General features: G+C 40.5%; 1 protein-coding gene across 1 annotated transcript in view; it reads left to right on the top strand.

Moving 5' to 3' along the window:
* Positions 1 to 1,820: 1,820 nt before the first annotated feature.
* Positions 1,821 to 14,094, top strand: part of HMGN3 (high mobility group nucleosomal binding domain 3) — a 29,729-nt gene continuing 17,455 nt past the window's right edge. The window contains exon 1 of the mRNA XM_060114986.1: positions 1,821 to 2,010. Coding sequence (XP_059970969.1) covers positions 1,996 to 2,010 — 15 coding nt within the window. The 5' untranslated portion in view covers positions 1,821 to 1,995. The remainder of the gene's footprint in view (positions 2,011 to 14,094) is intronic.

The raw sequence follows: 14,094 nt of genomic DNA, 5'->3' as shown, positions 1-14,094 counted from the left end.
TCTTCAGGAAGTAACTCTCTTCATTTATCCATTGTCTAAATCGGCTAAGACAGCATCCACATCCTGCAGAGAAGACTTTACAGTCTTAGAGGTTGATACATCAAACCAAGAGAAACGCTCCTCGGAATTTACTGATAAACAAAGAAGTCTTTGGGGGCAATATGAGTATCAAAAAAAAAGTAATAATGGCAATAGACTGAAGCATGCCAAATATATAAAAATCTGTGAGTTCCTAAAGATATTACAAAAAAGAAAGTCATTGACCACTTCTGGAGTTTTCTAGGATACGAATTCATGACTCTGAAGATTAATAAAGAAAAATGTCAAGCATTAAAATTAATTACCTGATAATGTTATTTAATACCTATTTGTAGCCTCTGCGTGACCAAAGTGGATTTGGCCATATTTGTAGCATAAGGTTTCATTAGTGTTTTCCTATAATGTGAACTTTTGCCTTCTAATATGATTATAAAACTAAACATGCCTAATTTTGCTTTTTTAAAAAAATAATTTCATATGAGTGGAATTATTCAGTATGGTCTTTTGTATTTGCCTTCTTTCACATGGCATTTTGTTTTTGACATTCATCCATTCAGGAATATTTTATTCCTCTTTATTAAGCTGAGTAGTATTCTATTGTATGCAGTTACCATAATTTGCTTAACCATTCACTAGTGCTTTTCCTGCATCTATTGAACTGATGGGGTTTTTTTCCCTTTATTCCAGCAATACAGCGATTTACATTGACTGATTTTCAGATGTTAAACCAATTTTGCATTCCCAGGATAAACTTAACTGGTCATTCTCTTAAATGTTGTTGGATTTGATTTACTAAAAGGAACTTTTTTTATTGAGGTATACCTGATGTACAATATTATATAGATTCCAGGTATACAACATAGAGGTGATTCACAATTTTTAAAAGTTATATTTCATTTATAGTTACTTGATTTACTAAAATTTTGTTCAAGATTTTTGTGTCTGTGTTTATGAAGGATATTGGTCTGTAGCTCTCTTTACTTTTGTGGTTTTTCACTGGTTTTGGTATCAGGGTAAGCATGATTTCATAAACTCAGAAGTGTTTGCAATGCCTGTTAAATGCCTTGCAGAACTTTGAGAAACATTAAATTATGTATGTTTAAATTGTCAGTTAAATATGTTCGAAAAATAAAATAATCTGTTCTGACCTTCTTCAGTCTTTTCTAATTTCCATAACAAATATGGAAGGTGAACTCTGTTCACCTTCAAGCCTGGTTTGAAGGTGGCTGAATTAGTGAGTGATTTGTAATCAGATTTCAGGAAACTATTCCTAAGCAATTTTAGGGATTATTGTCACTAGAAACCTAGAAGGGGAAACCGAGACCCTTACAGGTTGCCAGACTCTTCCAGATCAGAGTACCTTCCCACTTTCACAGCGCTCCATCACACAGCATTCATTACAAGCTTTTACAGTAAACTATATAAAGTGCCTGCTGTGTATACATTTACCTTATAAAATTAATGTGTCCATCCTTACTCTTTTTCTTCCTTATGAAGGCCTACTCTTCCTACTGACACAATCCAAAAAGGGAGCGGCAAAACAATAAAACTACAGGATCCTGTGGCTTGGAGGTTACTAGTTGAACTGGGCATGCTCAGTCGCCAGGCAGGTTTTTTTTTTTTTTTTTTTTTTTTTCCGGTGAAGTGGAAACTACAACAGAGCGTACCGTGCGCACGGAGGTGGGCGTGCCCTCGTGGAATTTAGAACGTTGCCGCAGCCAATGGGGCCTCGCGGCCGGCTGCCGGGGCTCCTCATTGGAGGAGCGGGGAGGCAAGCGAGTAGAGGGCCCCTGGAGGGAGCCGCGGAGGTTCAGGTCCCGGAGGCCGGGCTACGCCGAGCCTTGCGCGTGAACAGCTGCGGCGGGGGCAGCCTCCAGCGGCGGTGCCAGCATCCAGCGGCGGTGCCAGCAGTTCCAGCCCGTTGCTTTACTTCTTAGCTTCACCAACGTAGTCATTATGCCGAAGAGAAAGGTAAGTCTTACCAAAAAACATTTCAAAGGCCTTCAAATTGTGCTAACAGCAAATGTTGTCATTGCAATGGATGGCGTGCAGTGCACTCGGTAGTAACTCGGCGGTTGCGAATCTCTTTGCTTCTTCAGTGCTTGTTTTCAGTTGCCTGTTGCAGACTTTGCGCCCTCCCTCTGTCCCCGTCGATCTCTGAATGTTACTTTCTTGCCGGCGACCCGGCTTCCCTTCTTTTTGAACTCATTATAGCCGGAATGGTTTCCACCTCGAACAAGAAGCAAAAGCGCTTTTCACCCCCGCTTCCAGGAGGGGAGTTTCCTCTTTACAAACTGCCAGGTTGCGGTTAGTGTGGAGGAAAAGCAGCACGGGGTGGGGAACAAGTCCACGCATAGGGAGATCGAAAATGAATCCAATAAGTCGGGCAGATGTCGGGGTTATTCCCATGTGGGCCGTGCCCACGCCGGTGCGCCGCGATGGCTCTGAGGCTACAGGAGAGGGAAAGCCATGTTTAAAATAGCACTCACTCCCCTGCTCGCCTGCGCTGCAGACCCGTATGTACCAACTCCAGTGTCAGGCAGGGCTGGGGACGGCGCAGGCGGGGCCAGGGTGGCTGGACTTGCCCGCAGTTGGCGGCGGCAGCCGCGGAGTTGGCCACAAGCAGGACGGGACGCCGCCGGGGGCGCGCGCACCGTGGCTGCAAAGGGCAGGGGCCACCGGGTCCGATGCGGGGACGCAAACTCACACTCGGTCCCGGAAGGCGGGGTCCGCTTGCTCCCGCGCCCCTAGGTGCGTAGGGGGCACTGGGGTCACTCCTGGCGGACTATTATGTCCCCTTCCGCACAGGCCCCGGACACCAAGTAACTCGCACTGGGACGCACGTTTCCCTCGGAGTCGGGCTGCGACTTGTCATTGTCCCAGGGAGGAAGGGAAGGCTTTCCTCCCACCCCGAGGAAAAACCGCTGTGTAGCGGCTGTTTCTAAGAAAACGCCTTGCCCTCGTGTTTCCAACGCTGTTAACCAGTGAGAGTATTAAATGTGAAGCAAAAGGGCAAATAATATTCTGCGTTATCCGTTAAAGATGGTGGAATGATTTGTGTGTGTGTAAATGACTGAATTTTTAAAATATTGAAGCTTTAAAAATACAGAAGCTTTTGCCTTTTTATCTGTCTTTACTAAGAATTTGGTGGAAACTTGTCTCCATTTTAAAAAAAACATTATAATTAAAAGTTTCAAAAAAATCTTAGAGTTTATTGTGCGCATACTATGTTCCTCATAGTGTGGGCAGAGTTTGATTTAACATCTCGTTTAACCTTGACAGGGGTATTCCATGGAACTGGGGATTAGAGACAGGAATTACCCAAGGGTCTCACCAACCAATAGCTAGTCCCAGAGATTTAATTAGATGCTGCAGGTCTAGAGGCTTTATTTTCAGACATTATTTACTCATTCTCTTCATTTAGTGGTGGGTGTGTCAAGGGGAGTTTGAAATGCAAAGAGACCCCCAGCCTAAGAAGATGGATGGCATATTGAGTACTAATACTTTAGGTTCATTATTTAAACTTATTTTTTATGAAAGTATTGTTTTTGCATTACTAAAACGAGGATATTAGAATGAGACCACAATTTTCAGCATTTTATCTTTGGTTTAATGACGAAGCTGGGAATTCTAGTAGAGTCACCAAGAAATGGGTTGCTGAGTGAGTTGATGCCATCTCCTTTCTTGGGAATTATTAACAAATTTAGACAAATAGTAGGTTAGCGGTGCACAAATTCTTTATTATAATGGATCCTGATGTGCCGGAATCCTTGTTGTCCAAGGGTCAAGAGTTGGTGAAACCATTACTCTTACTTTTCCTCATTGCTCACCTCTCTTAGGGAAATAGAAGGGAAGAAAAGAAGAGCAGTAGAGGAACTGGCTTTTAACTATTGTTTTATTTTCCTAGAAGGCAGGGAAGAAGCTAGCCATAAAGAAGCTAGCCAGGCATCCTGGGACTAGGGGAAGACCTGGGTGCAGGCACCTGTGTGTCATCCTAGGGACATCAGAGGGTTTTCAGAGGTGGGAAAGCTCTCCTTGATTAATAGAAATGCTCTTCATTTCTACCCATGGCCAAAAGACCCGGACTGGTACCTAGACAGGAGCAGCCACAAATTAAACGTGGCTTCCATGGCCATCCCATCTACAGGGCAAACCTTGGAGCCGCCTCATGGAACCCTGGAGTTCACGGAAACTTACATAGGAACCAATAGTCATTAGGTAAAGGCTGCCTAGGTGCAAAGGAGAGAACTGGAGACAATCTGTGTGTTGCTCTGCAGGATCTGTGAAGCTGGGGTATCATGTACATACTACGCCACGATATTTTTCTTGGCTGCAGCACTGCCTGTTGTACATTATAAGTTTTGAAAGTGTCCCCACAATACTTTTTTTCTTTTTTTAACCGTCTTGGCCCCGTTTTTCAACTTTTCCCAGAAATCAAGAAATGTTATTTAATGAGCACTGTGGAGGCTGCAGAGGAAGAAACGGCACTAATAAAGTCAGTAGAAACATCTGGAATCCTAGAACTGCTTGCGTGCCATAGGGATATAAAGTTTACCCTCATAGAGCTTCTGTTTAATTCAATGAGGTGATAAGGGTAGTGGCCACAAAACAATTAAATAATATTAAGCCTGTATATATGTCCCAGAATACATAGTATAGATTCTAAAAGCTGTAGGATAGATAAAGAAAGAAGGTTGAACTGGGGCCAGTCTTGAGAGTGTGTGTTGGTGGGGGGCGGTTTCAAATATACAAAGAGAAGAGCAGGCATTTTCTGTTTTCAGGCATTTGGATGCCTCTTCTGATTGTATCTCAACATGACCAGGCCTCAGGTATATACTGTACCTCGAAGGCCACAGTATCCACATTAATATAAAACATTCTTATGACATTTCTTTTCTTTAAATATTTTATTTTTTATTGTTTTTGTTTTAATTTTTATACAATTTTAAAAGGTTACTTTCCATTTACAGTTATTACCAAAAAAATTGGCTATATTCTCCGTGTTGTACAATACATCCTTGAGTCTGTCTTAGCTTTGTGAGTTTTATCTATATCTTCGTGTGTGATAGTCATAACTACATGAAACCAAATGGTTTTTATCACTGCGGTAGTATTTTTTGAAGCAGTATAGCCCTCAGTGGTCACGAGTTCTTCAGTTAGCGTTCCATCCCTTCCCAAGTTGGTGAGATTTAAATAAAGTTGAGTTTCCTCTATTCATTACCTAATGGGTGGTGGGTCACCAGCCACTAATTCCTGGACTCAGGTGGTGGTGGGACAGTGAATGACTGAGTTCTAGACTGTTCTGGTCAGACATCCACGAATGCTTACAGTGATCACGCTGTTATGTCATGACCTGATGGTCTACAAAGAGACCTCAGCCAGCAAGTCCTAGAGCCATGGTCCTGGCATGAGTAGCAAACACATTTTCACATCCTTCTTTTTATTTTTCCACTTCTTCATCACTGGAACTATTGGAAGTGTCTAGTGTATCACATCAGAAATTGTCTCTAATGAGGCAGTTTTCCAGGAATTTGTGATGTAAACACTAGTCTCTCTTTACAGTTAAAATAAAGGTTTAAGAAAGAAAAGTCTGTCTGCCTCGAGCTTTGAGATTTGAAATTACGTTTTATCTCTTTTCATAAAGTGGAAAGGCCCAGTAGTGCTGGGCTTGGCACGCGGGATGCTTAACTAACAATACTCAAGGTTTCTGATTAATCTTTCAAAGGAATATGACATACTATAACACCAGAGACAGACTCTGTAAAGGAAAATAGAGATAAATTTGACTACATAAAAATGAATATGTCAGTATGGCAAAGAAAAGAAAACCCTGTTCACAAAAGTTTAAAACTTATGAACAACTGGGGAAAAAATATTTGTACCACGTATCACTGAAAAAAGTGTGCTACTTTAGAAAGATAAAGAGGCTCCACATGTCCTTATGGAAAAGATGTATATCCTTGTAAGAAAATAACAGACTCAATAGATGAAAATGTTTAGTTTTACTAAAAATCAAAGAATTGTATATTATTAAGAATAATGAGATGTGAGTTTTTAAAACCAGTCTGGTTTAAAGAAAAGATTGAAAGTGTTACTGCCCAGTGCTTAGTGACACTAACACTTCAGCAACTCTCAAGCAATGTGGATGGGGGTATAATTTCATTTAAAAAAAAAAAAAGCTTTATTGAGGTATGATGTACTTACCATAAAATCTGTTCCTCTATTCAAAGTATACAAATCAATGATTTTTAATAAATTTATAGAGTTGTGTAACATTCCTATAATCCAGTTTTAAACCACTTCTGTCACTCCAGAAAGGTCTCTCCCACTGTTTGCAGACAGTCCCTACTCCCACCCCAGTCCTAGACAACCACTAACCTACTGTCTCTATAGATTGGCTTTTTCTGGAAATTTTATATAAAAGGAATCACACAGTATGTAGTCCGTTACGTCTGGTTTCTTTCACTCAGCATAGTGTTTTTGAGGTCCACCCATGGGGTAGCATGTATCCGTACCTCATTCCTTTTTAGTGCCCAATCCACTGTGTGGATATTCGACTTTTTGTTTATCCTTTCACAAGTTGGTGGACATTTGGATTGTTTCAATTTGGGGTTATTATAAATAATGCTGTTGTGAATATTTGTATGTAAGTCTTTGCACGGACATATTTTCATTTCTCTTGGGAAGTTTCCTAAGGGTGGAACTGGTGGGTGGTAGGAAAGTCTGTCTTTAAGAAACTTCCAAACTGTTTTCCAAAGTAATTGTATCATCAGTGAATGAGGGTTCCAGTTTTTCCACATCTGTGCTCATAGCTGGTATTGTCAGGGTTGTTTGCTTATAGCCTTCTAATTAGTCTAATTTACATTTCCATAATAAGGAATGATGATGAGCATCTTTTCATGTGTTTACTAGCATAATGGATATCCTAGGTGAAACATCTATTCAAATATTTTGCCCATTTTGAAATTGGATTGTTCATCTTATTATTGAGTTGTAAGTATTCTTTATATATTCTGGACACAAGTCCTTTATCAGATATATGATTTATAGATCTTTTCCTTCAGTCTGTGGCTTTTAAAGAAATTTTGTCTTGATGTCTCTCAAAGAACAGAAGCTTTTTAATTTTGATGGAATCCATTTAGTGTCCTGTCTAATACATCTTTGCCTAATCTAAGGCCACAGATATTTACTTCTAGAAGTTTTATAATTTTAGCTCTGATATTTAGGTTTATGATCCATTTTGAATTAAATTTGTGTATAGTATGAGATAAGGGTTTCAGTTCTTTTGTGTGTGTGTGTGTTTGTGTGTGTGCGCGCATGCGCAATGTGGATACCTACCTGTCTCAGCACCAACTGTTAAAAAGACCATCTTTTTCCCACTGAATTGCCTAGGCACCTTCGTTGAAAATTAGTTCATCATAATGTAAAGGTTCGATTTCTATCCTCTGAGTTGTGTTGCATTATCTATAGGTTTGTCCATATGTCAATACCACATTATCTTGATTACTGTGGTTTTATAGTAAGATTTGGTACTGGTAATGTCAGTTCCTCACTTTGTTCTTCCTTTTCAAAATTGTTTTGGCTCTTACATCCTTGGCACTTCCATATAAATTTTCAAATCAACTTGTAAATTTCTACAACATGCCTGCCATGATTTTGTTAGGGATCGAATTGAATCTGTAAGTCAGTTTGGAGAGAACTGCCTTCTTAGCCATATGGAGTTACCCAGTCTGAATGTGAAAGGGCCTGATATGTAGTATGCCATCCATAAATACTTGCTGAATTTAATTGCACCAATATTGATATGAAACCTGTATTTGAGTAAAGGCTCCAAAATGCCAGGGCTATACATTTTATTCATTCCTTCACTCACTTCATGTTAAATAAACATTTATCAAGCATCACCTTTATGCAAAGTACCATCACCTTGGGAAAGTAAGTGAATTATTGTTTTTTCCAACCCTTTTGAAGTGAATGAGTAAAGGCCCTATTTTTAAGGATCTTTCAGTCTGACAGGGTACGTAATACACATATGTCAGTATTCATAATTCAGGGCAAGAAGTGATAATGAGCCACAAGAAAAACTATGAGCTCTGAGCATTCAAAAGTTTGGTCAGACTCTGTGTCCAAAGAAAAAACACTGGCAGAAAGTTGTTTGGTTAAAAGGGTTGGGGATTATAGCTTCTTTTTTTTAAATCACAAGAGGATCAGTGCTAGTTTGTTAATAAAGATGATCTCTGAAGTCTTGCTTTCTTTGAAGTAGAAGGAAGTTAAAATCAAGGCCGGTTACAACATTTGGGGTTAGATTGTGTACGGTAGCTACCCTCACTCATTAGTAAAGATTCAGTGACTTCTTGGCCCCTATGCTTTTCTGTAACCACCCTCTTGTGTTTAAAAGGTGGTTGTCTGGGACCATGTTTCTAAGCTGACACATGTTATTTGTTTGATTACCTAATTTTGAATTAACTTTGTAATCCTTCTAATTCCACTTGACCATGAAGTCTTTGGTGGCTCTGTGGTCTTTTTTTAATCCCCCTACATCTCCTAGCACAGGTACTGTAACTGTTTGCCGAACGAGTGCATGAATGAATTGTTTTCAAGGGAAGAAGGTAGTAACTTTAATTATTTCATATCCTTGTTGGGGAGATAGTCCAATACAGCCTGGCTTTACTGTTTACCAGCTGTGTAATTTAGGGCAGGTTACTTAACTCCTCCCTAAGCTTCTGAGTTCCCAATTCTCTGAGACTCGGTTTCCTCATCTGCAAAACTGGGCTAAAAATATGTTCTACCTCGTTGGGTTGTTGGAGGCATTAAATGAGAAGGTGAATGCACAGTTCTTAGCACAGGGCCTGGCGTGTGTGAGACGGTCAATGGATGTTCATTATTGTGGTGCTGATATTTTTAATTATTAAGAGAACTACAGTGAAATAACAGGCTTCTAATAGGCCAAGCTTCCACTTTGTAGGACCAGTGGTGCACAGATCTCACCCTGTATGTCCAGTTAACTGCAATTATAGGAGTAGGTAGTGTTTTTGAAAGAACATAAGCTTTCATCTGGTGCATTTTTACATGGTTGATTTTTCTCACAGAAAAAATTATGCTTAAAAATATTGCCACATAACATTAAAATTCCCTTGGCAAATCAGTTATCAAGTGATCCTCTTTTCCTATATTTTTTCCCCTAAAGCACTGCCTTTGTTTACACCAAAGTTAAATAGATTCCACTTTCCTGCAGGGTACAATTTGGAAATGGTGACTGAAGTAAACACCGTTTAATCTGTCTGCTTTCACAGTACCTGGTATGTTGAAATACGATGTTAGTCTCCTGAGTAATTTAAAAATCAGTGCTGAAGATAACGAACCAAATCAAAATGTTGAATATTTTCTCCCGCTGGCTGCTTATTTATTGTACATTTAACTGCGTTCTTGGAAGAGTTCAGTGGAATCATGTATGGGTTCCTGGTCAAGGTATTTATTGAGTCCAGTATTTTTACATCTTGTGAGCATGTCCAGAAACAGGGCCATTTATATATGCCCAAGGCAAATGCATGTTCAGTCCCAGAAAGTAAATGATATGCATAATCAGAAGTAGGGAGATATAGAAAAAGGTTTTAAATCTCAAAATTGGTTCCAAAATTTAATATTTTAAGAAGAACTTATATCCGTAACAATATATACACATATTTATTCCCATTAAAATTTAAAGAGCTACCACTTATTGAATACCTGGCTGTACCGGACCTGAGCTTTGTGCTTTATAGTCGTTAGAATAAAATAAAAATGAAATAAAAATATGTGAAGTTGTTAGAAATAAACCTGTGTGGCAAGTATTGTGGTGTAATTTCATATTATTTCATTTTATTCTCCCCGCAGTTCTGCGAGGCTGTGCTCATCTCACAGTAAATAACATGTAGGTAGCTTTCTATGACTCAGTCACTGTTCCCGGCACTTTGCATTAATGAGCTGAATTGTCCAACCACCCGGTCAGGTGTGTGCTCCCCACACTGACATCTTCAGAGGTAGCGGGTGGCCGAGCCGGGAGTGCAGTCCTGGCTGTGTGGCTTCAGAGCCTGTGCTCTGAACCACCGAGCCCTGTGGCCGGTCCCATCCTCATCCACAGTGAGAAGCCTGGGATTTAGTGCGATGAAGGCATTTCCCCTGGGTCACACAGCTGGGAAGGGACCTAGCCAGGAATGCTACCCCAGCCCTCTTTTACTCAAGCTTTTTCTCCTAACCATGACACCACAGTACTTCCCGTAAATATTTATTTCTAATGGCCTCGTGTATTTTTATTTAAAATCAAGGTGCCCAGTGAATGAAACAGGGAAGATTCAGGAGTTATGTAAATATGTGAGTGTCCATCCGTTTAAAATGTTGTCTTTATTAAGATATAGGCTGATGCCGTTGTTTCTAGGTACCAGTCATAGGAAGGTACCCCACAAGTCATTATTTTTTTTTTTTTTAATTTTTTTTTTTTTTTGCTGTACGCGGGCCTCTCACTGCTGTGGCCTCTCCCGCTGCGGAGCACAGGCTCCGGACACACAGGCTCCGCGGCCATGGCTCGCGGGCGCAGCCGCTCCGCGGCATGTGGGATCTTCCGGGATCGGGGCACGAACCCGTGTCCCCTGCATCGGCAGGCGGACTCTCAACCACTGCGCCACCAGGGAAGCCCCCCCACAAGTCATTATTATCTGTGATCACGCCCTAAGGCTGCCCTCAGGGTCCAGGCCTCTGGCTTCTGAAAGGTGTACGTTATCATGAAGCCTTCTGGGTGTTTCAGGAACTAATGGACTGTAGGGTCATATACAAGGTATATATATGACGTTTCCCCATCCAAGCCTTGGTATCTGAGTATTGAGGGTCTAAAACTTCATATTTTCTCAAATTCCACCATGAACTGCTGGATTTACCATTTCTAAGATGTCTTGTCTTCGTTAATTTGTTATATTTCAAATAATAGGGGTATTCCCCTGTGACCAGAAGCATGTAAACACACTTGAAAATTATACAATATATTGAAAGGTTATAATGTAAATGTTAAGCCACCATTGCTTATGCCTTGGATTTTAAAAATGAGCAGGTGTTTTGTTTTAGCAGGTGTTAAAATCCTCATAGTTTAGCAAAGCTGTTGGACCTAGAACTGGATGGATTTTTATTTCAGAGTCCTGGATTACCAAATGATTCATGGTTAATTACAAAAGTTATTTTTAAAAGATATAAAGTGATATTATTTTAAAATTATATCTTTATTATTCTGACCCCATACAAAGGTAAATACAAAGTTTGCCCAAAGAGATTTTTTTTTTCTTTTCTTTCTTTCTCTCTCTTTGTTTTTTCTTCTTTGGGTACAAGCTGTGGCTTTTTACAGTACAGTACTGGACAGAATTTGTTAAATTCTACTTCATGGGAAGTTGTGAGTCTTGGGCCTGGTGTATGTAGGAGGTAAACATACCAAAGGCTTGAGGTGATCAACGTGTGAAGCTTTAAAGACTTCTTCTGAAGTTACATATATATGCCACATAATACAGTTTTTAACTGTATCTTTTCTATCTACTTCTCATTGCTTTCCTTTATCGCTTCTCTTAATTAAAATTTTTAATTTTACTGTTCCCCCTTTGAGTGGTCACATGTCCATCACATCAGAGCTGGCTGATTCATTTTGCAAAAATATAAGGAACATCATAACTGTGTTTATCATTTAGTAGAAATAAACTCATATCTGAGCAAATAGGAAAATAAAGTAACTGTCTGATAACATCCCTTTAAAATGCCTGGTGTAAAAGTTGGAAGACTGGGGTCTAGTGTGGTCTCCACAACTCTTTATTGGGGGAAAGTCACTTGACCTCTTCGAGTCTCTATTCTTCATCTGTAAAATGGGAATATTAAGACAGTCCCTGTGTATCTCAGTGCTACTGAGAGGATCAAATACAGCAACAAGGTGAAAGTATACAGAGAAATGTAAAGTACCATTAAAAATGATAGAACTGATTTGGTGTGTTGCCTTTTGCGGTACGCAGGCCTCTCACTGTTGTGGCCTCTCCCGTTGCGGCGCACAGGCTCCAAACGCGCAGGCTCAGCGGCCATGGCTCACGGGCCCAGCCGCTCCGCGGCATGTGGGATCTTCCCGGACCGGGGCACGAACCCGTGTCCCCTGCATCGGCAGGCGGACTCTCAACCACTGCGCCACCAGGGGAAGCCCTTAAGGCTTATTTTAAAGAAGCAAGGCAGTATTGGAGGATCCCAAACATATACTTACAGCATGAATGAAAAACAGCCATGCTGATGTTAAACAATGGTCCTTGTGACTTTGAATAAAATTTTCAGTGTCTGTTTCATATGTCAAATTCAAATATGTGAATATTTGAGTTTAAGGGAAGTACCTGTTATTTGGAAAACTTCATAAGAATTTCCTGGACAGTGCCCCCATTTGTGGAGGGAAATTAATCAAGTAGTTGTGTTTACGTGTTAATTTTAGCAGAAAAGTAAAGAGTTAGTTGTGGACACATTTCAGTCTTTCTCTGGGTGGGTTGTTTGGATTTTTGTCCTAGAATGGTTTTCCTCCTCTAACCAGCTTACTATTGGACTGCCTTCTTTTCTCCAGCCTTAGGTTTATAACAGAAAATGTAAATTGATTTTAAAAGAAAATGTAAAGAAAAATAATAATAATTTATAAACATATTGACCAGCAAGTTAGAGAAAAATCCCCTCAAAGTAATACATTCCGCAGGTGAAAAGAAGTGGTTGTTGGTTTATTTGCAGTGTTACGTCTACTCCCAGCTTTCGTGCATCAGCATGGATAACCCAGGAGCTGAGACTGGATTTGTTCTATGCCTGCTGGCAGATGGTTACTTGAATTTCATACGTACTCTAGGCTCTCAACAAATTCACTTAAGTTATAAGCAGTAGCCCTTGTCACTTAAAATCTTAGAAGGAAAACTCTGAGAGCCTACACTTACCAGTAAAGACTATTTGGAACTTTAATGCAAGGTCCAGTACTCTTTGCTGAGAACCCTGAGCCCTCCTCTTCCATCTCCTGTGGCTGAGAAACATGGCACCAGGGGGTACTAGCCTTTTGTTCCTAGCTTCCTGCCACACCCTCAATATTTTTCTCTGTAGTGACAAATTTGGAGGCTAAGGCCATGTAGTGCTGTTCCCAAGCAACTGTTGAAGCCCATAAGGATTTTCTCATCTTCTCTGATACCTTCCTGAGTTTGGAGAGAGAAAACTGGGTTCACCACCCCCACAAGAGCCCCTGTGTAAGGTGGTAACCACTGCTACCAGGGGAAGGAGAAGCAGGAGAAGCTCAACAGTTGGTAATTTGTCCTGTTGATTCCTATGGATGGTCTACAGAATGAAAATTCCAATTTTCTTTTCTTGGTTTCCTGAGAAGGGCTGCTGCTGCAGTTATCTTAAGGAAACACTGTTGTGTCCCCTTCAGTGCATTTTCGTGTCTTCAGATGCAGGACCCAGGCATCTTTGTGAGATGGGAGAATGGAGACGGTGCAGTTGGTCAGCTGCTGAAGGAAGCTGAGCTCCCTCTGCCCGTCTCTCATCCTACACTCACCCAAGAGGGACAGTTCTGAATTCGCGTTTGTAATGCTCTTGGCTTCCTGTCTTACCCAGCTCCAGATTCCTTCATATCAGCACAAATGAAATGACCATGAATTATATGTCTTGAACAGAAAAGGAAGAGGCAGTGTGTGGACCAGACTTATAAGCCATTTAAGAAATACAGAAAACACTGGGACTTCCCTGGCGGTCCAGTGGTTAAGACTCCACACTTCCATTGCAGAGGGCATGGATTTGATCCCTGGTTGGGGAAGTAAGATCCTGCACGCCGCATGGCATAGCCAAAAAAAAATAATAAAAATAAAAATAAATAAATAAGAAAATAACTGTTTAAAAAAAAGGAAATCAGAAAGCACTAATAGTCATGGAATTTGTGTTAGGAGTAGATGTGGCACTGCCAGCTGGGTTTGCTTCCACTCCCCTACCCCCTGAATATTGGTAATATTTTAGGGGGTTTTAAGTACAGAAAAATTCAGGAAATAATAT

Source organism: Mesoplodon densirostris, chromosome 12 (assembly GCF_025265405.1).
Source record: "Mesoplodon densirostris isolate mMesDen1 chromosome 12, mMesDen1 primary haplotype, whole genome shotgun sequence".
Taxonomy (NCBI): domain Eukaryota; kingdom Metazoa; phylum Chordata; class Mammalia; order Artiodactyla; family Ziphiidae; genus Mesoplodon; species Mesoplodon densirostris.
Note: the sequence above shows the minus strand (reverse complement) of the source record. Positions and strands in the feature narration are given on the sequence as shown.